Source organism: Terrapene carolina, unplaced genomic scaffold (assembly GCF_002925995.2).
Source record: "Terrapene carolina triunguis isolate 2854851 unplaced genomic scaffold, T_m_triunguis-2.0 Scaffold85, whole genome shotgun sequence".
Lineage (NCBI taxonomy): Eukaryota > Metazoa > Chordata > Testudines > Emydidae > Terrapene > Terrapene triunguis.
Window position 1 is genome coordinate 48,632,002 of NW_020664436.1, and position 26,579 is coordinate 48,658,580.

The 26,579-nt window shown below is 42.0% G+C and overlaps 1 protein-coding gene across 1 annotated transcript in view; it reads right to left on the reverse strand.

Annotated features, from left to right (window-relative positions):
• Nucleotides 1-10,583: 10,583 nt before the first annotated feature.
• ARFGEF3 (ARFGEF family member 3) overlaps nt 10,584-26,579 on the reverse strand; it is a 112,908-nt gene continuing 96,912 nt past the window's right edge. The window contains exons 26-34 of the mRNA XM_026649568.1: nt 24,878-25,022; nt 24,075-24,203; nt 22,746-22,922; nt 21,384-21,498; nt 20,478-20,580; nt 19,580-19,711; nt 18,486-18,616; nt 13,293-14,517; nt 10,584-10,979 (exon numbers count right to left, since the gene is read on the reverse strand). Of these exons, the coding sequence (XP_026505353.1) occupies nt 10,788-10,979; nt 13,293-14,517; nt 18,486-18,616; nt 19,580-19,711; nt 20,478-20,580; nt 21,384-21,498; nt 22,746-22,922; nt 24,075-24,203; nt 24,878-25,022 (2,349 nt within the window). The 3' untranslated portion in view covers nt 10,584-10,787. The remainder of the gene's footprint in view (nt 10,980-13,292; nt 14,518-18,485; nt 18,617-19,579; nt 19,712-20,477; nt 20,581-21,383; nt 21,499-22,745; nt 22,923-24,074; nt 24,204-24,877; nt 25,023-26,579) is intronic.

Genomic DNA, 26,579 nt, shown 5'->3' on the forward strand with positions numbered 1-26,579 from the left:
ATGTTCACGCCCAAAAGGTCAGCACAGCCTCTTTTCCTTCAGTCTTGGGCCTGCTTCACGTTCAGTGTTGTAAATGTTACCCAAATTGAGTTTTGTTCTATTTTGAAACCATACTGAGGAGTATCTCGAGAGAGTGAATCAGCAAAGATGGCTGGAATAAGGATGGAAGAAACTAGAAATCGCTATGAAAGGAAGGTTTTTACCCCTGCATCTTGATCTTAGAACTATTCTCAATGCAAGTGGGTTGTAAAAAGTGGGATCCATTTCTCGTCTGCTCACAAATCAGGATGCAATTGTGCAGACAGGAATGCTCCAAAATAGAGAGACTTGCTTTCAAGTCTGGAAACTGAGAACACCTTCTCATATGTTCAACGCCTACATTTGCATCTCCCAGAACTAACATGAAAACTAAAATTATAGAATTTACGGGGGGGAATGACTAGTTGATGACAGAACTGTTTGCACAATTGGCCAAAATAGGTGGTGTATGGTACAGTGGCTGTCATGTTGCTAAATCAGGCAACTATAAATAAAAGAGAATGTATAGTTGATGAAAGGATTAGGTAAAGTAGTCTCATATGCATGAGATAATGGGAAGTTTTGTTCACCGGTCAATTAATGAAAGCCAAAGCAATGCATTAAGTTTGTATTTTTCTTCTGTCTGGTTTATGAGGTCACTGACTCTCCTGAAGGACACAGCGCTTGAGATTAAAACCCCCTACCTATTAAATATTTATCACAGCCACTTTCCTGACAAACGGTTGGAATTTAAGCCAATACACGGAGGAAGAACAAATATCCTCTGTGTAACTGAAAGAAACCTGATACTTTCTATTTTATGTGTGCAATGCACTTTACAGACACTGGTCTAAACCAAGCATCATGCCACTGACGTGAATGGTGCAACAGAGAAGACAGGCCTTGTAGAGACTGGGAATCACTCCCCCTGAAAAGGAGCTACTGCACCTCCTATGTTGATTTACCCAATAGCCATTCTGTTCCAGCAACACTGTTTAGGAGGAAATGAAGATAATCTAATTGGAGTTACGTGAGAGCTTTAGGCAGCAAAATGTAATTAGCCAGAATGGAATTGGACTCTGATGTTGGGTTTAACGCCCCCCTACTTTTTGCCAAAAGTGCCGTTAGATTATTAAAACATAATGCCCACATTTTATTCCTTTGTAATCTGCTTTAATACACTTCTCTTTGCACAAAAGCCCAATGGAAGTAAGGGTCTGTTATACACATCAAGGGGACAGATCCTGTCTTGCTTTAGATTCCAAAACACTTGTTGAGTGCAATAGGAGTTTGATGTGAACAAGGATTGTGGGGTCCAGGTCTGTGTTAATGTAACTGCTTCTTTGTACTGCGCCCAAAACCAGAGGCCGCACTCTCATTACACCAGTACAACAATTCATTGTATTTGCAGCTGGTTAAAATATTTTGAACTTAAGCAAATTTTTGATTTTTTTTTTTAAATGGGGGGATGGGGAAAATGTTGACAACGTAGAAAATGTTTTTTAGTTTGTTGACCAACACTAGGGCTTGACAAGTCTGGCAGCAGCCATTGTGAAAAAGTGTCCCTATTTTTTAAGCAGCTCCAGCTGTCCTTGCGTTTTGCTTATAACAGGCAGGAGTGGCTCAAGGAGAGAGGTGCCATTGGTGCTATCTTTGTTTGTGGCTTCTAACTTGTATGGCAACCCAAAATCTGGTTTCGCGCCATCTGCCAGCTGTAATACCTCATATGGTGAGGATGGCAGCCCCTTTCTAACTTCCAGTTTTTGGGACCTTGGCACTGTTGATTTGGTGGAGTATATCTGGTACTTCCTCCTCCTCTGAGTAAAACTAGCCAGCATGCTCAATGATAATTATTACATTTTACATCCAAGGCAGGTTATTGTACCTTAGGTTTCTCTTACTATGGTGACACTATAGTAAATTATCTGGCAATTTAGCAACTAGTGTTCTCAAGTTGCTGTTGGCATAGATCTAAATTCAAAGAATGATCAAGAATTGTTTTTTTTAAAGCATATATATTTTGGTTGCTGAGTGTAACAAACTAGTTAAATACAAATTAGATTTGCTATATATTTGCTGAACTATGGTTGGGGTTTTCAAAAATTGATTAGATTTAGGGTAAAAATTGCCTAAATGACTTAGGCTCCCATTTTCAAAGGGAACAAGTATTTTCAGACACCTAGGCACCTAAACATGAAGTGAGGTGCCTCATGGGCTTTTCAAAAGCATCTCTGCAGGTTAGGTACCTAACTCTCATTGAAATCAAAGCCAAAGGGCTCTCATTGATTTAAATGGGAGTTAGGCACCTATGCCACTTTTGAATATGCCACAAGGTGCCACTTTGCATCTTTAGGCACATAAATACTTTGTCCCTTTTGAAGATGGGATTTAGGGTAAAATTTTCAAAAGTGCCTCAGTCTCACAACTCCTATTTATTTCCATGGGAGTTGGGTGGCTAAATCCCCGAGGTCAGCTCTAAAAATTGCAGCCTGTATCACTAAATAACAAGTATTGAATGGTTCCCCCACTCTGCTCCTTCGGTTGACTGAACTGTGAAAGGATTATATGATACTGTCCTATCAAAAACAAAATTTAGATACTATTTTTTTTGCATTTGCTTCTTTATTCTACAACACAAGCAACATAAATACAGTTTGTTTATAATTTGTTTTAAAATATTTTCCTTTCAGAATTCAGTTTGAATAAAATATACAGAAAATACATTTTGCAAGCCAGTTTACAGTGACCTGTTGGGCAAAGGACACACAATAACCAAACAAATGTAGCGGCACACAAGAGCACAGCGGGTATAAGGCAGTGTTTCTTGTCTAAAGGGCACAAAGAAAGATAGGAGACAAAATATCTGGGCATCACTGCTAGATGAGCATTAGGGCCCAGATCCTTAAGGTATATAGGTACTTAATGTTGGTCTAATTACCTTTGAGGATCAGGGTGTAGATAACTATGTGTGAACTGTATAGAATGTAAACCAAATGTATTAACTCCCTTGACAAGGCCAGTTAAAGTCACTGGAAAATTATCAGAGGCTCCTCATGAACGTATGACCGTGAAGGTAAAGTCCAGGGATTAGAGTTTTTTGTAGTAAAATGCTTGTTAGGGCAGTCATCACTGTGGGAATATTGTAGTTAAATCTCATGGTCACTTTCAAACAGAAAAGATTTAGATCTTTGGCATAATTTTAAGAGGACAAATGGAGTGTCAACTCCCTTTTGGCTTTATTTTCAATTCCTTGTAGGAGGGGGAAAAGGGTTTAGTTTGTTATAGCATTATATGTTGCAAACAAACACAATTAGGGGAACTGCAAGAAGCTACTGGATGCTTGCCACAGGTCCCAAGGGCCATGAAGCAATCTGCTGTGACAACCCCCCCATTGTAAGCCTCATTGTACAGTACATTGTCTTGCAGTAACAGAGAACTGCAGAAGCAGCAGCCTTCACTAGGTCCTTCTCATCTTCACTGTCTGTGTAGAATGGTGTGTTTGACGGACATCTAGGCTCTAAGCGGTCATAGCCATTTGGGTTCATTCACTGCTCAAAGCTAATCACCTACACCATCCTACCAGCACAGCTGTCATTCATTTCAGTCACTTCTTGTTAAATCGTGGTAGTTTCTCTAACTCTCTCTTTTGCTTAGCTCAAATTTGGGACAGGGAGAGGGAATAGGAAGTCAGAGTGCAAGAACTTTCCTATGATAATGCTATTTTTGCTAAAGAAACTTATCCCGATCTCTAAAACTGTTACCTGACTCAGTGGTTCTGATGCTCAATTCTTTACAACAGCAAAAAGGAGAGAACACTAAATAGTAAATTTGGGTCTAAAATGAAGGGCAGTTTAGAGGTATGATCCCATGCCCTGATTCACTCTTACATTGCTCTAGTTTTATGCTAGTGTAATGCCACAGACTTCCAAAAAGATGTAGATTTTCCCCTAAAACTTTTAGTCTGAACCTCTGAATAGAAATAAATATATATTTTTTTTACATGCCGACATTACAGAAGCAGAACTTTGCAGCACTCCTTTATTTGTATTTTTATGGCCAAAGCGAAACCACTTCTGGCCAAAGCTCCTGCCTGTTTGTCTGGTACATTAGGATACTGACTGTGCTGAGGACTGAGCCTGGGGGACTGCGTGTTCCAAGTTGAGGCATTAATTAAAATGAATTGCAGGGAGCGCAGGAGATGGTGATCTAGTCAATGCACATATCCAACATATTGGGGTTGTCATGGTTGCTAAAGTAATCCTATGCTGTAGTCTCATGAGCTGTAAGGAATGCAGGGGATGTGGGAAAAAATGGTTCCTTTGCAGCCTGGTGCTATTATTTATATTACACACAAAAAACCATTATGGTTGTACGCTATGTTATCTTGGCATCTTTTGCATTTATTAGTAAAAAAGTGAGTGCCAGTACTCATTCCTTTAAAATCCAAAGAGTTTCTGAAAACTGGGGTGGGAGTGGGGGAATCCTCACATTCCAAATGAGAAAAAAAACATCCACTTCTGGTATGTGATTAGTTAGCAACACGTGTATGGCCTCGCCTAAATGATTTTACCGAGTAGAATGTTCAAATGGGCCACTCAAGAGTAGGCTCATTTTCTCACACACTCAACAGTATGGGCAAGGGGAGGAATGAAATTGTATAGAAAAATTCCAAACCGACTAATGTATCTCCCGAACAAATCATTAGCACACATTTTAGATATTTGTAATTCTTCAAGGTCATGGGAATGTTAACAGTCTTCTGTTTCACCCAGAACACATGGGCAGGATAGTTATGACTTAGGCTTATATGATCAGGCGACTAAACATAAAACTAGGGCTGTACTAAACCTGAAGGATTTTGTTTGCAGGGGTTCATGAGTACCTCAGCAGATGCACTAAAATGAGGGCCTGTATACATCCAGAGGTTTTTGAAAAGCTTTGCAATCTCCTGAGAACCTGAAAAGGCAAGCAGGATAAGGGTCTGATCTTGCTCCCTTCAGACTTCAGTAGTGCAGCATAGAGTCCTAAATTCCTTAAGGAGATACAAATCTCAAGAAGGGCACAGTACCAGATTTCTCTCCTGCATGCTTAAGGAGGTGTGCATAAAGGGCTACGTCTCATTAGGGTTCCTATCCCGTGGACCCTCCATGAGCTGTGCCTAGTTTGATCAGAAGAGAGCTCACAATGCAGTGATACAGTGACAACATGCTGCATCTGAAACAGGTTAACTGTGGTGGATGCACTGCACCAGTCCAGGTGGCAGTGGTACAATTCTCCAGTGTAGGCTATTTTTGTTCAGTTTGGATCCCTGTATACAGCCCATGAGTTCCAAAGCTGAATTTGGAATCTCAAATTTGTTTTCTTGAAGGGGCAGAAAATCTGAGGAGGGGCTCTGAGCTTTTAGTTGTTGTGTGAAACAAAAAGAAGGGGGTACATTTTAAACATGACAAGAGGGAGTTCCACAAATAAAATCTCATTAACGAACAATACTCAGGACTGCCATGCAACACTTGAAAAATATTCCCTTTAAAGCTCCACCTTGACAGGACAGCCTTATAAAAACATTGCATATTTAAATTTAAAATCACCTTCAAAACAGGAAAAAGAACAACACGGATTCATGGCATCTTATCAGAGTTCAGGTGCAGTTTCTTTCACTGACAAAATGATGGGGAAAATATTTTATAATTTACTGCAGATTATTTACAAGGTTGCAGAAGCTTGTACATTCATTGTCTTCTTTCCAATTAAAAACAAACACACACAAATGTGTGACACAGAAAATGGAAATAAGAAACACAGAAGCAAGTCAGGTGAAGAATCCAGCCTTTAACCCAGAGCTAGGAAGAATTGTGTCTGTCTAACGCATTGTAAACCAGGCTGACTTTAAAGGCTGTTACAAATTCTCCAATTAAACTAGTAATATGCTCCCATCACCTCCAACTATTATGCTAGCAGGGCTTGAAATATAAACTTTAATGATTTCTGTAGGACTCGTGTGTGAAAGAGGATACTGTATTTCTTAAGTGGAAATCCAACAGTGTCTGCGCCATGAACGAATGTGCTCCTACACTCCTCAGTTTTACCATTACTACCTGATTAGTATACAGTTCTTTTCCTAAAGCCAAGACCTTGCATTTTCCACAAGAGTTTCTTTAAGCTTTCACCACCTTGAAATCTAGTAAGTTTTTTTTAAAAGGAGTTAAAGTAGTTTGATACTACAACTGCCTCAGATTCCATCAGCCAGTTGTTGAAGTTTTAGTCACATTTTACTATTTTTAAAATGTTTTTTTTTCTCCTGTTACTTTGTGAAAGAGCGACACCAACAATAGGCAAAACAGTGAAACTGTTATACATAAAGTGCTATCAAATACAGAGTCTCGAGCAATATAAATCTTTTTCTCTAATCTTTCAATTACTACAGTAGCTGTTACTTATATCAATACTAGATTTAAAAAAAATCAGCTCAAGTATGTGTTTAAAACATATGACATCCCTTTGCTTTAATTTTGGAACAAAAGGCCTATGATTCAGGACCATTTAATCACAGTGTTGCAGCTGTGTTGGAGACACAACGTGGGTGAAGTATCTTTTCTTATTATATTTATTACCTCCCCCACCTTCTCTCTCTATTTAATCATACAATTTACTGTAAGCAGGGAGGGCTGTAGCATCACACCCTGGCTTGCAGGCAGATAGGAAAAACACAGGCAGCGTAGCGAGCTGGTGTGTGTTGTAGAGTCACACCCTGGCTTTCTGTGCACTAACTTGCTGTGTGGAAAAGCCCTCCGTTACTTGGATGGGGGTGGGGAGGGTAATGGTACCTTTAAGCCACTTTTATACTCCCCATATTTTGGGGTTTTGCAGCAGCAGCATACTGAACCCCTGGTATAAAAAAGATCCTCAACAGTGCTCTAACTTGCACTCTGTTCCATCATGCCACGGGAAGCAGAAAGTGGCCATAGGGCTGTGCTATCCAGACATGTCCCTGATGTGTCCCCTTCTCCACCCCCCCCAAGACACGCACACCAGAGGGCTGGGAGGAGGATTGGGGGAGAGCTGTTACATCACCTCTACAGTCATTGGAGAGGTTCCCAGAGGGGCCACAGTCGGGGGGGGGGCCATTTCTTCCCTCTATAAACCTAACTGGGCCTTAGCATAACTCAGAATTAGCCCCTCTGAGTTTGCTTTTCCCTGGAGTTTATTGTGCCTCATCAAGCTTTCTACACAAATTATTCATGAAATTATCGTGGTTGTGGTTGTTTTGTTGTTTACATAAAATGTTAAAACATCAATAATGGCAAATTGAGGCAGTTAGACTGGGGCTGTTTTAAAGACCTGTCATAGTGGGCTAGACGTACCCTTTTACACTTAAAATGTAGGGAATTTTTTTCTTGCAAATATGTTTTTTAAATGCCACCAATATTGTACACACATTTCTTAATGTCCTCTTAAAACCTTAGGCACCGGGCGGGGGGGGGGAGTGGGCACATTATTTTTTTTCATTTAAAAAAAAAAAAAGGCTAAAAAAGGCAGTGATTTTGTAACCAATTAGATGCAGGAGTTTGGCTTCATACAACAAAAGTCAAAAATGAAGGACTTGTCTCTCTCTTTCTTACTATGAGCAGAACTCTGGGCAGGTGGGTGGTGGCGGCGACGGCTGGTCAGGAATTTTTCAATTAAACATTTTTCATATAAAAAATGCCCATTCATTGAGATTGAGGCCAAAAGTGTTTGTGGGAAAAGAATTTTGTATGTGTCTCAAAATGTCTTTTTTTTTTGAGACTTTGTTTAAAAATTAAAGTTATTCAGACCTGAAAATTTGAACTTTGTTTTAAAACAAAGTCAATTTATAGCACAAACAAACCAACCAACCACAGAACCAAAGTTGAAGTCAAAGCAAAAATGGGTCAGTTTTTTTGGTTAGTGAAAAGTTTAGAGATTTAGCCTTTTTTTTTTTTTTTAAAAAGCACAAATTCTCATGAAGTGGGCAAACCCTTTCCTGCCCCACTGTAGTCATGGGGATGGTGGGAGCCAGTGACAGCTCCCTATGGGTGCCCATCTGCCCCAGTGTGAGGTGAGAGGATGCTGGGGAACCACATGCCAGCACGTAACTTGCCCTATCCTGGGGTGGGGAGAGTGGTTAGAGTAGAAGTCACTTGTTCTCGTTTCATGCAAGTTTCGAGATCCTCCGTCAGGGAATGCGCAGCGAGCAAGCTATGGTCACGTTCTGCCTCCTTCGTGCTGCCTGAGCAATGCACAGGAACAAGTTCAGAGGAAAGAATATTGCCCTAAGATTGCATCCATAGGGATGCTGCCACTGTGCCCACATATTGCAGCCAGGGTGGAGCAGGGCAGGGGGACGGTGCAGACTTAGCTGCCATTAAGAGTCAAGTTGTACAGAATATGCTGCAATTCTTACATGGCTCGTGAAGCTGATTTTAAGTTCTTTTCTTCTGTTAATTTCAGATCACTAATTTAACTTAATCATATATTTTGACCTTAATTGCCCACTATGCTGTCAAGGGAAGGAAAAAAAACCCCACATGCTCCAGACTGGTATGAGAGAGCTGACACCACAGAATGTATTAGCGCAATTGTAGTGTGCTGGGTAAAGGTGCGTGCACAAAATTTAACACACATCAGATAAACCCCCTCAACTTTTTTTGGCAATTAGATAGATGTGTCTTTTAGACAGCTGTTGAAACTGCACATTTAAGCAATACAGCGAGGGTTGCCAATGCTGACTGAAGGTATTCCGGGAGATTTTGTCTCCCAACATGACGTAATGTCATTTTCTTAAACTAGCCTATTAAAATCTCCTGGATTGCTTTCAGTAGTCAGCGGGAGATTGATGCAGATTCTGGCTCCAGGCTAATCCTGGCGGGTTGGCAACCCTAAATACAATGCACGTATGGGCCCATTTCAGGTCTGGTGTGAATCGGTGAAAGTCTTGTGGCAACAGATGCTACACAGCAAATATGCACTAGAGAGCTAAACTGCCCAACTCATGCTACAGCGCTAAAATTGACGTGTAGCTGCTTGGGCTCTGAGCACCATAGCATAGCCTAAGTGTCAAACCGGGCTCTGAGACTTGCTGCCGTGGGCTGTATAGACATACCCATAGCGGCTTAAGGTGTAGAGGTACATTTAAGTCTATATGTAAAGTTGTTAAAATCTCTATAAGTACAATAGAGGAATAACCAAAAGTATGATCAACCTAGGGGCTACTTATTAAGGGAGCACCAAGTGGACATTGTCTATCTGTCAGAGGGACTGTGTTAAGATTCCACACAAAGAGATGACCCTCCATTACACCTACGCTGCTTATTCATCAGCCAGCCATTCAAACTTACTGGAAATATCCTGGCTGTTTTAAGTCTTTTCTTCCCCCAGAGTATCCCAAAGCACTGAGATTCTATCAAAAACTTAGGCCCCAATCCTGTAAGGAGATCAGCACAGGAGAAACCCTGCACCCACATGGTATTCCACAGATTTAAAAGGTGTGCCATTCGCATGGAATTCCTTGCAGAATGAGCATTTTCTTGTTAGCTGAGGTTCATCTTTTGAAATGAAGATTGTTTAGCTCACTAGTGCATAGTCTTCACTAGCGTCACAAAAGAACTGCCACAGTGAGAGTTATGCATGTGGAATGAATGTAATAGTATCTGCACTGTGGATTAGCGGAGAGGGTTTTGTTATATATGTGGCTGACAGGGGGATGAAGAGGAGCCCTGGCAATTCCACCTTTCTTCAAGCCATGCCCCATATAAGGACCCACTACCCCAATGCTATGCTACAGCGACCTCTCCTACCCAGAGGTGACTCTCCTGTGACTGGTTTACAGCTGGGATCTTCCTGAGGTGCAACAGAAAACAGCCACACAACACCCCAGGCTTAAAGCTTCTGCATAGAATGTAAATTTTAATGACTAGTAAGCAATGAGGCCAATAATAGGTTTTTTTGGTGAGCTTTATGGTGACTTTTTTCCCAGATGCATTTTAGTTTCATGTGGAAAATTTAAAAGAGTACCACAAACAAACAACCACCCCCCCCCGCCTTCACTTGTTATGCCCTCAGCTTTTTCCTCACAATTATTCAGTTATCTAGGTGTGTGTGAGTGAGGTGATCCAGTTGTCTACATGCTGGGTAGTGAAGCACAATCAACGCCTGTACTTAGAGGTCTAAGTGAGAGTTGTATCCACCAATTATTGAAAGTACAGAGGATTCAATTAGTGGGGTCCACAATATCACATGTTCAAAAAATGGAGACCAGGTAAGGCTAAGCTGATAATTTTGGTCGTAAATCTTGGGAATTATAGGTATCATCTGAGAGACCTATATTAGGTGAACAGTTGCTTTCATCCCAACTGCAGCCAGGGAGATTTTGACTATTTCTTCTCCTTTCCTCACTGCAGAAGTGCATTCATACACAATCTAACTTTTACAGATGAAAATACCCACTATGAAATTTACTGAGCCTTTATGTACCAGCCTGATTTACCAGCAATTTTCAGATTCATCTCTTGCTGTTATGTCATGCTACTTAATGTGAAGTGTGGCGCTTCCTTTGTTGGGGTGAGAATGACAGACATACAATCTTAAGTGGGCAGAGGACATGTTGGAGAGCTTGCGGTTTCAGAATTTATCACCACGAATAGGCATTGCATGTGTAGCTCCGTACCAGTTACTTTCAGTAACAGCATTATGTTTGTATACCTGTAAAAGCCTTTGATTCCTTCTCCCCTTGCTAATGAAACATGTTTCCTTTATACAATGATATCATAGATCCTTCCCACTCTTCCGAGCCATTCTCTCACAGCCTGACGGACACGGATATCGGTCACGTGACAAGTCAGCTGACTGATGCAGGGGAACACAGCTGGCTGGAGGGCTGTGAATGTTTGGTCAGGCAGGGTCTGTATCTGGTTGAGAACTGTCAGCACCATGTTGGTCCATGCCTAAAACAAAATTAGAAAAAAAAAATTCTTTGCTGTACAGAATCAGAAAAGAGCCCCATAAATAGCCACTAGAAGGCCACAGCACAGTCTGGGTTTCAATTTGCTACCAGTGGCACCAGTGTAAATCAGAAGTAATTACCCAATAGTCAATGGAGATACACTGGGGTATGACTGACATGAGAATCAGGCTCTTTGTCTCTATCCCATCACTACATCTTAAAAGCAGATTCTAATGGAATGCAAGGTTTGGAAGAATCCACTTCATTTTTGTTGTTATTATTAAATAAAGTCTTGGGCCCTGCTTCTCTTTCCCAAGAGAAAAAGAATTCAGTGAGGGACACACTTGCTCCTTTAAATTCAAAATACATAAGCATCTTCATCTTTGCAGTGTTTTGCAAAGGGAACAGTCATAGGAGATTTGAATAAAGGATTAGGATGAACGGGGCCCTCTCTTCACTGAACAGATTGCAGACTCTTAAAGAAAGAGCACTACAAACTATACTTTCATCTGGTTAGGGTCAGGTTGTCATGGAGAGGAAGGAAGCCCTCACAACTGTGCCTCTGGGCACCTAAAAATTGGCAACTGTTATGGAGTCTGGAACTTGGTTCTAAATGGCAAGGCCCAGGATCCTCATGATCCTCTGGGGTGGGAGAGGAGAGATGACATGGGTGGCCTTTTCTGTCCCTAGTAAGCTCATGTAGCAGCAAGGAAGATTGGTGGAGGGTGTCTAGTTATTGCATCAGCTGTCGCTCTGTGGCCATGGCACTCAGTGCACATGCTAAGAGGGAGACGCAAATTGCTTTGTTTTTTTGAGGTGCAGCAATTTCCAGGGGGAAATCTCCACACACAGTGTATGAGTAAATCCCATTGAAGACAGAAATTACTCGCACTTTCTGGAGAGAACAGTCTCCTCTTGGGTCACATTACACGGTAGAAAATAAAGAGATCTTGAGGCTATGACAGCAGGAAAAGTCCAGAACGATGCTAGCATGTTTCATATTCATAGGGTACAACAGGAATCAGGAAGACCCACAATATATCCCTCATGCGATTATAGATAAGGGTTTTTTTGGCTTAACAGTGAGCACATCACCATTGTAGTGTTTCTTCACATACTATCCTATCACAAAATGAGCACAAATCCAAAGTTTGGTGCCTGTAGTGTCTGTGTCTCATCCAGAGATGCAAATAGCAACCAGTCATCAGTTCAATATTTCTGCTCTGGAATTGACAAAAGAAGCAGTTCTATTACAAGAGGATCACAAGTAAGGCCCTGCTTAAATTGCGGGATGATTGTCAAACAATTGCAGCTGAGTTACGGACAAGACATGGAAAAATTGCAGAAAAGTAATAATGGACCTTTATTAATTGCGGTAATTTGGAAAAGCCAGAGAAGACCTATTTGTTTAAGAAAAATTTGCTGGAACAATAAAAACACTCCAGTATTGTGTTATGCCTACTCATTTTTTTGATAACTAGATATTTTGCTGCAACTATATTACAGTCATTAATGCACAGGGCTGACAATGGGAGTCCTGCTTTGCATGGGGCTGACAGCTCGAGCCCCAGCTGCTACCAGCTCAGATAAATGGAGTTTGACTGTACTACTGGGGAAAAAAGTGTGTGTGGCAAACCTCAAAATGTATGCAAAATTGTGGACTGTGCAAAGAAAGCTAATTAAAATCAAAATTGCAGTGGAAGTCTAATATTGCGGGATCTGCAATTTCCGCAATATCGCAATTAAGTAAGGCCTTAATCATAAGACATCTGAGACAATTGGTAACATTTCCAAAAGCACTTAGGGGTATGTTTGTACTGGAGCTGGGAGGTGAGAGTCCCAGCCCAGGTAGACACTGCTAGTTCTCGTGCATTAGCTCAAGATAAGCTAGTGCGAATGTGTCTACCTGCGCTAGGAATCACACCTCCCAGCTGGAATTTAGACATATCCTCAGTGACTTAGAAGCCTAAGTCCCATTTTCAGAACAGACAAGCAATTAGCAGCCTAAGTCTCATTGAAAGTCAATGGGACTTAGGCTACTAATTAGCCAAATTACTTTTGAAAAATGGGACATGGGCTCCAAAGTCACTTAGGCGCTTTAGAAAATTTTACCCAGTAGCTCCCATTCCAATTTCCCTGAAGTCTCTGATGATTCTTCTACACAATACTCTTTCTCTGATTTGATCATGATGTAGGGTCACATAAATTCCAGCTTGTGGGGATACTCGGTAGATCTCTGATGCTAGACACTTTGGTTTAATCTTTTCTACCCCTTTTGGCATTACCCTACCATATAGTCTACCAATTGTCCTACCTGTATTTGTGCCTCTGCATCTCGCACAGATATGTTCAAGGAGCTGACTGTAGATCCTGAGCGCGGCCTCTTCTCTTGCCTCAAGATCTCTGGGCCGGCACTGAAGGAATGCCTCATTTGGCCCTGGTCCACCAGATGTTGCGGTCGCTGGGGGAGTGGTGAATCTTGCCCTCTTGAGCCCAACAACTCTCCCTTCTTTTCCACTTTGACATCTTTGGTGAAAGAGGTCAAGTTTTGTTGCTGCTTCCTTTTCTTATACTCCGTCATGAGTTTGGAGATAGTTTTATCAGTGGCTATGGTGTAGATTTTGTTGCCAGCGCTCTCCCACCATTCTTTTTTCCTGGCTTGGTCTTTTTTCTCCATTTTAGGGCTCAATGGTGGTAGCAGCAGCATTTCTCCGCTCCCTCCCTTGGGCGTTAGATTGTCTATCAAGTGGTCCCTACTTTGACTTCTGTCATCTTCTGAGGGTGTCTCTTTTCCAGACTGCCCTCCGGTTGATGGGGTGGAGGTTTCAGATTGAAAGGATGGTAGGATGAAAAAAGGGTCGCCTTTGAAAACTGGAGGTTCCTCCACATTATTCTCCAAATCCAGATGCATTTGGATATAGTTGTTACAGAGTTCCATGCATAGCTTGTGAAGCCTTTTGATTAACCAAGCCCAGTCTGCATTGCTCACTGGCTGAACACTCAAAGATGGTATTCTAGCCCTCCACTGTCTCTTCTCCTTCCCCCTTGGGGGGCTGACTTGGGCAGTTTCTTCAAAAATGTCTTCATCTTCTGAAGAGCACTGCTGGGAGGAATCTGTGCTTCTTTCATCATCCTCAAATAGGATCTTCTTCACCTGCTCTGCGGTGATGTTCTCCTGGTTTGTCAGTATAGCACAGACCAATGCATGGAAGTAAATGTTGAAGCTCATTGCCGACTGGCGATACAAGTTGGCAGCTCCACAAATGCCAGACACTTTTTTCAGCAAGCACTTCAACCCAGGTCTGGTGTCAAACTCTCTGGCTGTCCGATAAGAATCCAGCAGTAAGTCAAAGATGACAGCCAAATTCTGCATGGAAATGTACCTGAGGAAACCAGCCAGTTTGGTTTCTGGCATTTGTACTGTCTTCTCTTCCACGTGAGAGGGGCCCTTCACAAACTCTTCCAGCAAGATATCATATAAATTCTGGAGCAGCACTTGATGAGACAACAGACTCACCACTATTGTCCTGAAAGGGATACTTGATACCACCAAAAAAAAGGGAAAAAAATATAAATTAACACTTTATAATTCACAAGTTATTTCACTGAGTTATAGGCATATACTGTATTTTAGAATGACTTATGAAAGCTACAAACTAAAGGTCCAATCCTGCAAATCCTTATTTGCTTTAGCAGTCATAACTCACACCCGTAGTCCCATTTATTACAATTGGTTGGGTAAGGACACTGAGTAAAAGTTTTCTGGATCAGGCCCTATGCTACCCTCATTCAAATTGTAATAGTTATTTCAATACTGTATTATGCTTTTGCTACTTCTGTAGCCTTTTGGCACATGTGACATCAACTGCAGGATTAAATGTTTTCTTTTTCAGTATATCTGTAACAAACATTGTACACTACTATAACAGGAAGACTACTATGTCAGCGCCTCCTGATATTGCTTCGTTTAGGTCCTTGTACTTTCTTCTCTTTTTATTGCACTTTGACTCTCTCTAGTGGCAGCAACCCTGCCACTCCTCTCTATAAACTTAATCAAAGCTCAGCTTTGCTATGGCACAAACTGACATGCTTCTGAAAGACTAATTCCTGGTTTCCATTTCCCCTCTAGTAAGGCCAACAACCTCTCCCCAGAACTTCAGGACACAAGCATAAGGAATATGGCGGAGACTGCATAGAGGCTCTTGTTCTAAAGCATATTACATGGTTGTTGGTAAAACTATCTAATTTAATGCAGATTGAATGTGTTAAGAACAGATTCCTCAACCTATATACACCTAATATGGGATGGAAATTACAGTACCACTCCTAGTGGGTATTATTCCCAGACATGCAGAGTTGAGTGTATATATCCCTGCTCCTCTCAATGAGATCAGGAACATCCTGCGACCACATCACTGAATTAATGATCTGCACAGGACGCCCAGGAATGCTAACATGTCGTCTTGTTGACATGATCAAATTTTGCAGATAATTCACCAGTGAATAATGTTTAGAATCCTACAGCATAGACCAGGCTAGGAAGAAAGTATCCTAGCCTGTTTTTTAAATCCTACAAATCACTAGCATCTTTGTTTATGATAATTTTCTTAATCTCTGCATACAGTCACATGATGCTGTGATGTCAGAATTGGAACTGATGCTGTGGTAAACATACCTGGACAGCAGTGCCTGTCATGACAGGAGGAACTGAGTGCTAGTATCATAGAGCTTGTGCAGCATGCTGCTGGATGTGCAAATACGTGTTACTCTAGTATAGGAGCTAGCTCTGATATTGTGATGCAATTCCTATGTGCAGCGGTCACAGGTCAGACAATGTCGTATCAGTGCTGTCATGGCAAATCTATCCATGCATGGGTGTTTGCTGTGATACCTGTGGTCAGTGCAGGTGACTCAGTAAATTTCTCTGTGAAATCTGGAATGGTCTCATATTACATGATGACTGTGATGATGACAAAATCCTGATGATTATACAGGAGCTCTTTTCTAGCAGGTAGTCTTCTGCTTTACAAACATTACTGACAGACACTCTGATTCAACAAGGTACTTAAGCACGTGCAAATGAGTACTTCCATTGTCTTGAAGGGACAGACCCCAGGACCAGAATTGGGGAAATCCACACACCCTTTAATAGGCTTAGGCCCAGATTTTTAAAGGTATTAGGTGTTGCAATACTGAGGGCAGCAACACCTATACTGATTTAGGAGCCTAAATCTCATTTTCAGAAGGGATTTAGGCACTTAGGAGCCAAAATCCCATTGACATTCAAAGGCAATTAGACTTTATTCCTTTTGAAAATGAGATTTAGGATCATAGATCAGTTAGGCTTTGCAATGCTGAGCACCGCAGTGCCTAAGCACCTTTAAAAATCTGGGCCTTATAGCTTAATAGGATATTTGTTTGCAGCACTGCTTGGCCAGGCTGTCGTTTCCGAGGTAAAACACCAAACTAAGGTGCTGGCACAGACACATAAGCGAGAACACAACACCAATCCCATTTAAGCAGAACGTTATTTTAGCTTTTGTTTGCGACTGCAAATTATGAAACTATATTGTAGGAAAAAAAAAAAGCTCCCTTACCCCAGCTTCCTGTGGAACAATGTAGCATTAATGAAGCAAAAATCAAATGGGAAAAGAGAAATCCCACGAGGTTAAAACAAAGCTTCAGAATGGTTACAATTTTTAGCATGCAAGATTGGCACCAGATGTATTGTTGTAGAAAACAATGGCACAGTCAAGGTTGAGCCTTATTCTGGTGAAGAGTAGGCTAAATAGTGGAAACTCACTTATGAAAACAAAACCAAACTCCTGGTTATTGTTTAGACACTACACAGGTCTAATGATGCTGGAATGGTTCAGAGTACTTGTGTTCAGTACAGTGATGATTTCAAAAGGCCCGTGTTCCCTTAGAAATGCTTGGGAATAGATTGACACTTATGTCACTGCCCTGGGAAGTGCTACAGTCTCCACTGGACCTCTCTATGCACACTGAGTAGGTAAAGGAATGTTGCACAATCTGTCCCATTCTTTAGCATGGAGCTGGTTATTCCCCCCAGGCAAGGAGAGGGTTAACGTCATGATCCCAACCCTCCCTGACCCCTTTTTGGAGTCCTGTTCCTTGAGGGGAAGCAGGAGAAAGCAGTCCCTGTGCACCCTCGAGAGGAGGTAGCATAGGGATTGCAGCTGGGGGAGACCTTTGCACACCCCAGCAAGGAAATGAGGCTTCTTGCATTGTCCTTTCTCCTCAGCCAAGGAAGGACCATCAAGATCTGGCCCTCACTGTGAACAAGACTACAGCTTTACAGAATAAGGAGGAGCAAAGGGGGCTTGCCACAACGCCTGCTTGCAGGCCATTTATCACATACATTTCATCCCCAAAGGTTTCATTGTTGGCAATACATTTCCAACAATATAAATGTAGGTCCTGGATTCACAATTCTGACTGTGTCCCATTTGTGCTATTGGGGTTGATGTTAGTGTTCAGCAGTGCCAAAAAGTATCAATTTAAATGTTATGTGATGAGCTCAGAACGTGAAGTGCCAGGCAATCACATGCTGAAAGATCTGTGATGGGATGACTTAATACTTGAAGAGTTCTATCTACAAACACACAAAAAATATACTCATCTTAGTATATCGAGCATTACCCTGGTAGTTTTGGACAATGCTTTTGCTAACCTAGGGTTAGCTTACATTGCTCCACGAGACCCACTGTCCTACATTTCTTTTTTGTTCTTAATCCAATAATTTTAACAGTCATTTAGCTGGAACAAGCAAAAGTTTCCTCTGCATAATTTTGGTGTTATGGTTAAAAAAAAAAAAAAAAAAGTGGAAAATTTTACTGACATTTGTGGAGTACAAATTAATAATTCTGGTTCTAATTTCTACATACTATGGTCATTTACAAAACAGCATAACCATTTTTCCATTTATCTCCCTGGTGCCTGCAAATTTTTGAAAACCGTTGAAGGGAATTTCTGCTTTTGGCTGATGAAAAATCCAGAGAGCTGCACCGAAGGAAACAGAATGAACCGTAGATATTGTAGATGGACAAGAACTAGCACTGTAGGTTATTGAGTCCAACTCCATCCCTCACTCACATACACACAGTTCCCTATAAATGATTTCCTGGCTCTTTTTCCAGTCTAGTTTTCATGTACCATGTGATGAGGTTACCGAACTGATTGTGGATCCCTGGCATAGGTGAGCACTCACACATGTAACCTTATTTACTTCAATGGGACTACTCATGTGAGTGTGTGCTCACCAGTGGGAGGGTTGCACAATCAATATTTCCTCACAAATGGGTCTCTCCTGTGTGCTGATGATGGTTGTTTCTCTTCCCTAAGTTCCATTCTATTCATTGATAATTCATATTTTTAGCAAAACTGGAGGACAGATCTGCTCTTCTGCTTTCACCTCACTACCTGGCTAAAAACATTCTTTGCCTCCTGCTTAGCCCTATGAAGGCCTTTTGGAATGGCTTCTCACCTTTTCTGGGTATGCCCGTTGTGTTTCTTGTCAGCAGGCAGCTCAATGATAAGCACGCAGGACTGAGCATGTTCAAATCCCTCCTTGTTGTTGGGGGTCTTTGGTGAGCACTGGGTGTCTAACATGAAAACCTAAAAAAACACACATTATGCACAACAAGCAGCTCAACACCTGCACCGTTTGAAAAGGTAATACTTATAGGAACAGAACAGCCCCTTCGCATGGCTAATATGTCCCACCTGTGAGGGCTGTGCATTCTGAGGGGGATTATTTTCAAAGCCACTCAACTCCTGTTGACTTCCCATGATCAACCAAATCTCAGCTCTTGTGGCTTGTCATGCTTTGTATTGTAACTGAGCAGAATTCATCTCAGGAGATGTCACTGAAGAGACACTGTGTATGCATACGTGCAACCAGATAGGGGTTACGGGAGTTGGGCTTCTCTGAACTTCATGTGTTAAAAAATTACAAAACAAACACTGCCAATGCCACCCACCAGTCTCTGTCACCCACTGGGTTGCCTTTTTGTTATTGCCCATCAATTCCAGGTCTGCATCTTATCTGTGGAAGGGGCATTCCAAGAAAGCAGCAGGTACAATCAATTACACACAGAAATTGACAGAAGTGACCTGGTGGTTCATCTAATCCAGCCCTTTCCCCCAAGCAGGATTGTCTGTAGCTTCAAGGGCTTGTCCAATTTATTTTTAACGTGACCAGACATTCCACCACTACTTTCGGGAGAATGATTATTCCTATGTCTAAGAGGACATTTACCTGGATTTACAAGGGCTGCTTGGGGAAGTAGTTGATGTGGTGCTGCCTTAAGTGACAAGCAGGCAAGGTAAACTCCAGCAAGATGCTATTTTAATATGGAGCTTCACAAGCCTACTGACCTCCATGGGGAGACAACACATAGTTGGAGGGAAACACTTCCCCGGACCTCCAGTAACAAAGGTACTGAGCAAAGACTCTTCCTACAGTACAATTATTTGTCCTTTCCAAGAGTTTTTGGAAAGAAAATTCCCAACCTGCCTGTTGGTTTAACTCTTGGTATATAGTTTGTTCTCTTGCTTCCTTTGTAAGGAGATCATTACCTGTTGCGCCATGGCTCGGATTCTCCAGTACTCAGCTTCGGCACTGGGAGAGAGAGATGGGGCCGCCACCTTCACTTCACAGGCATCGCCACTAAAGCTTTCAGAACCACTGTGGAAATAGCCCAATAGGTTCTACAGAGAGACACAACATCAGTCTTTCACTGTGTGTAAGATCAACCAAGTAGTTGTAGAGCCCTCTATCCTTATTAGCACATGTGTATTACCTGATTCTGAGCGATCTCCCTTAATTACCCTGGCATCTCCCCTGATATTTTATTTGAACTAATGCACCGTGATTCCCTTTCAAGCAGCTTGGACTGTAATGACTTACCAGGGTTTTTGGTTACAACCAAAGACTGAGTCAAAAGAGAAGTGTTTTAGTCTCGACTCAGTTTGTAGCAAAAGCATCACTAAGGCTATCATTTGTTTTCCCATTGCGTTTGTAAATCCAGCTGAAGAACTGGATACAAAGACACGTCATGCAGATAAAGTCTGCTCTCACTTGCACCTGTTCAACCCTGCTGATTTCACATTGGCAGGGCAGCATGAAGAAGCCTGGCCACTTCCCTCCCCAATCTTTGGTGCAATACTAGAGCACTGTCTTAGGAAGCACGGCACCATGCCACTGCCCATGATGTACACGTTCTTTGGAAAAAACAGAACACTTCTGTTTCCAGGGTTATTAATCTGAGACCTTATCACTAAAACTAAATTAACATAACAATAACTAAAATATATGATAATAGATCTGAAATTACTTTTCTGATGTTTTTGATTTTCAGGCAAACAGTCTTTATTGTGGCTTGGGTGAAATTAGACACAAAAGTTTATCAGAAAAGGGAATCTATCTATCTAGCAAATATCAGTGAATTGACGCTGGTTGGGATGTTGGTTTTACCTTTACTGGCTCAAGAGTCGCAGAGAACGCGTCCTGTAATGCACAGCATGCAAGCCTCCACATCTCTTCAGTAAAAACGGGCCCTGCTGTCACCAGGACATACCTGCAAGTAAGGACACTGGAAGCTATCAAGCTTGCAGGCCCTACAAAACTTTTTCTGACTCAAAGGAAGAAGGTAGAAATTGGGATACTGGGTAGAGCAAAATCTAGGCAGCTGCTTCACAAACATCGAGCTAGTAAGATGTATGCCAATCATCACCCTGACCATTTTGCCTAGACATTGTATTCCTTTCCTGGCTGCTATTTGAGTGCTTTTTATCTATATAGATAAAAGATAATATAGATTGTAAGCTTTCCAGGGCACGGGCTGCATCTTTCTTTGTCTGTTCAGTGCTGTGCACCACATTTTGGGTTTGACTGCAATAATAATTTGCACAATGTGATGGGGATACTTACCTCAGGAGACCTGTGAATCCCACCCAACAGCAGTTTGATTATTTTTTCTAGAGGCTGTGTATTGACTAGTGATGTAGATATTAGTGTAGAGCAGATATTTTCATGGGAGGAACATGCATGTTTATTTACATCATTTCCCAAAATTATGGACTCTCTCCTCTGCTCTGACAGCATCCAGGCAATACAGATGGGCCATGGACATTCCCACACATTCCTACCTTCCCCTTCACGACTGGAAATTTGGTTTGATAACAAGCAATCAGAGTCTGGCTAATTGATGAAAATTTGATTTCAGCCCTTGGAAGCTTTTTCAAACTCTAGATTTTGCTTTTAAAGAACAAGAGAGGTACTGGCCAAAATGATCAATCTGTATGTTTGGCCAAGACTTCTCTACATCACTTCTTTTTTTTTTTAATATGCTGATGGGAGAAAGAGGCTCTTCTATATTACCTGATACATGAGCAGCCAACTCTGGAGATTGTTTCTGTAGGCTCTGCCACACAGGCTACCAACAACTTGAAGAGATCTTTTAGCATTGTATTAATCATATTCTCGTAGCCAATATCTACAGGGAAAAGAAAGTTGTTTTTAGCATTCCCACCTTCGCAATATCATCTAGACAAACAGCAGTCAGTCTTCTTTTTGATATCTGGATGTTTTACAAACTTGATTCTCTTGAACACTAATGGCAGTTTTATAGGTGTCAAAACACAGCAAATTAAGAGGAGAGCTGTTCTCTTCAGGCAAGTATATGGGAATGTAAAATATTCCCACTGATACTGGGGAAAGTACTGTGTTAGCTCCTATTCCTGCCAATTCCCGTCCATTATATTCTTGAGTGTAATACTCCATGACTTTATATTTTTGGAAAGTTTAACATAATCCCTTTTAAGGTAAAAGTGACCTTCCCACTCTCGCTGATTTTGACTTGTTCCTGAGCAACCAAAACCAAGCCATGTCTGTGGTGGGGCGACCGCCCCACCCCCTGAGAAAAGGGCTGAAACAGGCCTTTGAAGCTGCGCAGACCAGCAGCCAATCAAGGGAAGGAAGAGGCAACCAAGCAGGGCGGGGCCCTATATAAAGGCTACCTAGCAGGAGGAGAGTCAGTCTCTCTCTGGCTGGCAAGGGAGAAGGACCGGCTCCTGAGGAAGGAGCTAGCACCTCGGACAGAGCAGTGCTGGGCAGGCTCGGGAGAAGCTAGAGCTCCCGCCTCGTTACCTGTCAGGCTGCGGCCCCTGCTATAAAGGGCGGAGGAAGTGTACAGGGCCAAAGGGGAAGTGGCCCAGGGAAGAAAAGCGGACAGGAGGGGAACGAAGGAGGCTGCCGCTAGAGGGTCCCTGGGTCGGGACCCAGAGTAGTGGGCGGGCCTGGGTCCCCCCACCCCCTCCCTATACTGCACCTGGCCACAGAAGACAGTGGCCAATACAGACTGCAACTTGCCCCTGAGCTAAGGGGCTAGACTCTGGGTTGCGGTTAGCCACTGAGGCAGGTGCGAGTCCTAAAGACTGCTGTTAACTGCCCCCTCCACCCCCGCTCCCTGGAAGGGGGTGAGTCTGGAGTAGTGGGCACTGCCGGAAGGCAGTGTCCTGAAGGGGACACCGCCGAGTGGAGAGCAACGTGGGTCCCAGAGCAGAACGGACAGCAGGCAAGACACCACATGCTGAGGGCGCTCCACAGTGGACAGAGCTAATTCCCAGGACGACCAGCGAGAGGCGCCAGCAGTGGTGAGTCGAACCCCGTCACAATGTCACACAGTAAAACCCTGCATCGTTAGTGAATCACTAAATCTGATGTTGAAGGGACACTGCTTACCTGAATGAATGAAACTTTGAAGGTGCTCCACTACCAGTTCACAGGAAAGGCCAATGGCATGCTTGAAATTAGCAGATGCCGCATCCCAGTAAGAATGGTCACCATGGCTACGATGGAGCCAGAGGGACATTGTGGGGAGTAGAAGATGTACAACTGCATAAATGCCAAATCCTGGGCCTGGAAGGAAAACACAACCATGGTAAGAATTTCTGGCTGCAAATACCCACTCAAACACATGCCCAAACTAAGAAATCCAGGATCCTTTACCAGACTGAGATCATAGATTGAGTGATGTTAATGAAAACTACTTCCAAAATATCTGAAACACTTGTGTTGTCTTAACTAAGAGCCAGTAATGTTTGCAGCAGTGCATACACCTTAGATTGTCTGTTGAAGGTGTATAAATTGCCACCCATTAATTGAAGGGTACATGGAGAATCCAACTATTTTCTTGAATTTAGTGTAGATTTATTGTAAGATGTAAGAGATGACAGAGCAACTATTTTCTGGGGAGAAGTGATCAAGAGCATGGCAAGATATTCAGCTGTTAATAAAATAAATACTGGGCATGACAGTACTTAATTCTAGGAGTTTGACACCAGCAACGTGTTTTTTATTCATCAAGCCAATTATTTGTGTGGTTTTAATATAAAACATTTATAACCATATATGGTGTGGTGTAAAGGCATACGTTTCTGTGTTAGGGTGTCTGATGCACAGTTCTGGTTCTGACTATAGGAATGCAAACTGAGCAGTGCAGTTTTATTCTGGATGAACATTCAAGGAGGATTTCATGAAGAGTGTCTAATAATATACAGAGAACAGTCCAGCACTTCAAGAAATAGGAGAAGTTTTTCAAGCAGATCCAGCTTTTACCTTGCTCTGTTGTAAATATTTGTTCTGGATAAAATAGCAGATGTGCAGGGAATGTACCAATATATAGTGATGTCATATCATTCTACAGATTGGCCTTCAAGGGAGTGGAGAAAAGAATACTTGCATATCATGATGTGTCAAGAACAAGGAGAATCGTGTACACTAGACAACAGTACCAATTAAAAAAATTAACACATGCCAACAGCTACCACACAGTTACCACAGTTATCCCTTTCCCCTCCCCTATGCAAAGACTATAATCTTTTTGATGAAGCTCCCTTGGGAGCCAGTCAATGTGATCTTTAACCAAGCCGAGAAGTTACTGATGAACACCACAAGGTCAATGTCTCCTCTCTAGAGGAGCTAAGCAAACTATCTTCACAGTCCTTGCTAGCGTAACAAGGATTTTTCTGTGTTTCAGTAGCAGATGTTCCATAAAGTCGTTGAAATTACCAGGAATTTTGGCAACATCTCTCAGCAGCTCAAAGAGTAAATCCAGGGTGGGTGGCTGGTGCTGGCGGGGACAGTTGGATATGGCAGTAGTTAATTCTTCCAGCAGAATGATCCAGACATTGATAAGGCCTAGAAATATGGACACATAATGAGAAGCTAGGAGTAAGCTGTGGGGAAATAGACGAGAAGCTATTTATAATGCATTTACTGGTTTGATCATGGGCTGGGGTTGGTTTCAGAATGCAAGGGAGATGAATGAAAAATCTCCTGTGAGCTAGATAATGGGTTTCTAGTCTTTACCCCTATCCATCCCAATACAGTTTGTGTGAGCGGTGGTGATGGGGCATTGCCCATTTGAATCTCTACACTCCACTCCCTTCTCTCATTTATAGAGCATCTATCCCCCTCCCGCCTTACTCTGCTTTTTCTCCACTCATACCCATTTAGTGGATGGAACGGTTAGGATTATTAGGCTGTCATTGTTATTACTTGATCCCCTCATCCCAAAGGAGTGTGGGTCTGTGTATGCAGTGTATCACTGAGTATAAATGAGGTGAAATCACCTGAGTATGCATGGGAGGATATAGCTAAATTAGACATGTGTTCTCCCCATAGAGAGGAACCATCACAACAGTGCTTAACTTGCTACATGTGTGGATATGTAAACAATATGGACGCAGGGCGACACCATATTTCTGGACTCTTTTTTTCTGAACATTTGCAGCAGTTGGCCGGATTCACAATTACACGTGGAGCTGATTAACTTCTTGTGTAACCACAGCCATTATTTTAAAATCACCTACCAGAGTCATCCTCAAAGTCAGAAAGGACACACTCAATCCCATCCTCACTGCTGGCTGATCGCTCCTGCACTCTTCGGGGCAAGTTGGCCAGCCGGCCACTGAGGAAAATTGGCTTCAAGGGCATTTTGTAGATTTTGGCTAGCAACTAAACAAAGAAAAAATGTAACATGGGAAAGTGTGGAAGTGCCATCATGCCGCACACCGGCAAAATAACTATTAGAGTGACATTAATATTTGGGATTGATAGTGGCATTATAAGGTCCATCTAGTGGCAACGTAGTCTAGGGCACTGAACAGAGGACTAGGAGTCAAGAGCTCCTCCCTCTGTGACCTTGGACAAGTCATTTAAATAACCTGTGTGTCAGTTCCCCAAGCTGTGAAATTCAAATAATACTGGTCCTGCCTGAGGATTAGTGGTACACAGAGTACTTTGAAGATGTAAAGCACTCAATATATACTAAATATTATCGTTATCTATCAGCCATCCACCTATCTGCAGAATATTTTGGAGACTGTTTTTTTTCTTTCTGATCACTAGCCCAGTAAAGGTTGATTGCTCCTGAAACAATATATACTGGTTTGCCAACTGCAATGAACACGATCTCTGCAGCATTATATCACCAATCACCAGAGATAATGTTAATGCCTTATATGTTCTGAAAGCTGGGATTCCACATTTTCTGGTGCCATAAATCATTGGTACCTATGTAACTTCAGAAGTTCTTGAGTGAGTGAGTGGCTGCTCACCATATGAACTGAACGGATTAAAATTCAATGTGGTATTCAAAATGGTCACTCACAATCGCACATTGGTGCCCGTGGTCCAAAGCTAAATAAACTTTAGCAGTGTAGTGCCACTAACATTTTCACTCCCTGCATTTGTATCATGTCATTACCAGTTCCTATAAACTAAATAGTGTTTCTCAAATTATGAGGCAGCCTCCATGGCCTGGTTCTCCAACATCTTCATCAGACTGCGATACCCAACAGACAGCAAGGTATTTTAAAACCAAACAAACCATAATTTAAGGGCCTGATTCTGCCCCCTAACTCATATTGAATAGGTACTTTGCCAGCAGTCCCTTTGATTTCACTAGAGCTATTTACAGATTAAGGTACTGCTTTGAGCATGGTAGAATTAGGACCTAAATTTCAATTTGTGAACAGAGAGAAGTCCTGTACTTTGCTTGTTAGGCATTTTTGCATATAATAGAGGTATTTGTAATGTACCTATTGTATTTTTTACTCTTCTTTTTTTCTGGTAAGATTAATTAAAATTTATATCAGAGAGATAGATAGGGTGGTTCCCTTTCTTTGTGGCTGTGGTGGGGGGAAAAGGATAATGTGATGTGTAGCAGATTTTGTGATTCACCAAATGCTTAACACTATCACACAGAATATTAACAATAAAAACGAATTATGATTTGCGGTGACTGCTGCTTATCTTGCTGACCAGTACTGTCTTGTTATTTCCTTGTGCCCATTCCCCTCTTGGAGTCTGTCTGTTGCATCTACTTGTTATCTCTCATCTTATACTTGGATTGTAATTGCTTTGGGGCAAGGACACTCTCTCTGTTATGTATTTGTACAGCATCTAGCACAATGGGGCCCCAATGCACGATTAAGACCCTCACGTGGTACTGTGTACAAATCAATAAAAATAATATCAAAGTGCAGACAAAAAAAGTCCAAGCAGTCCTGA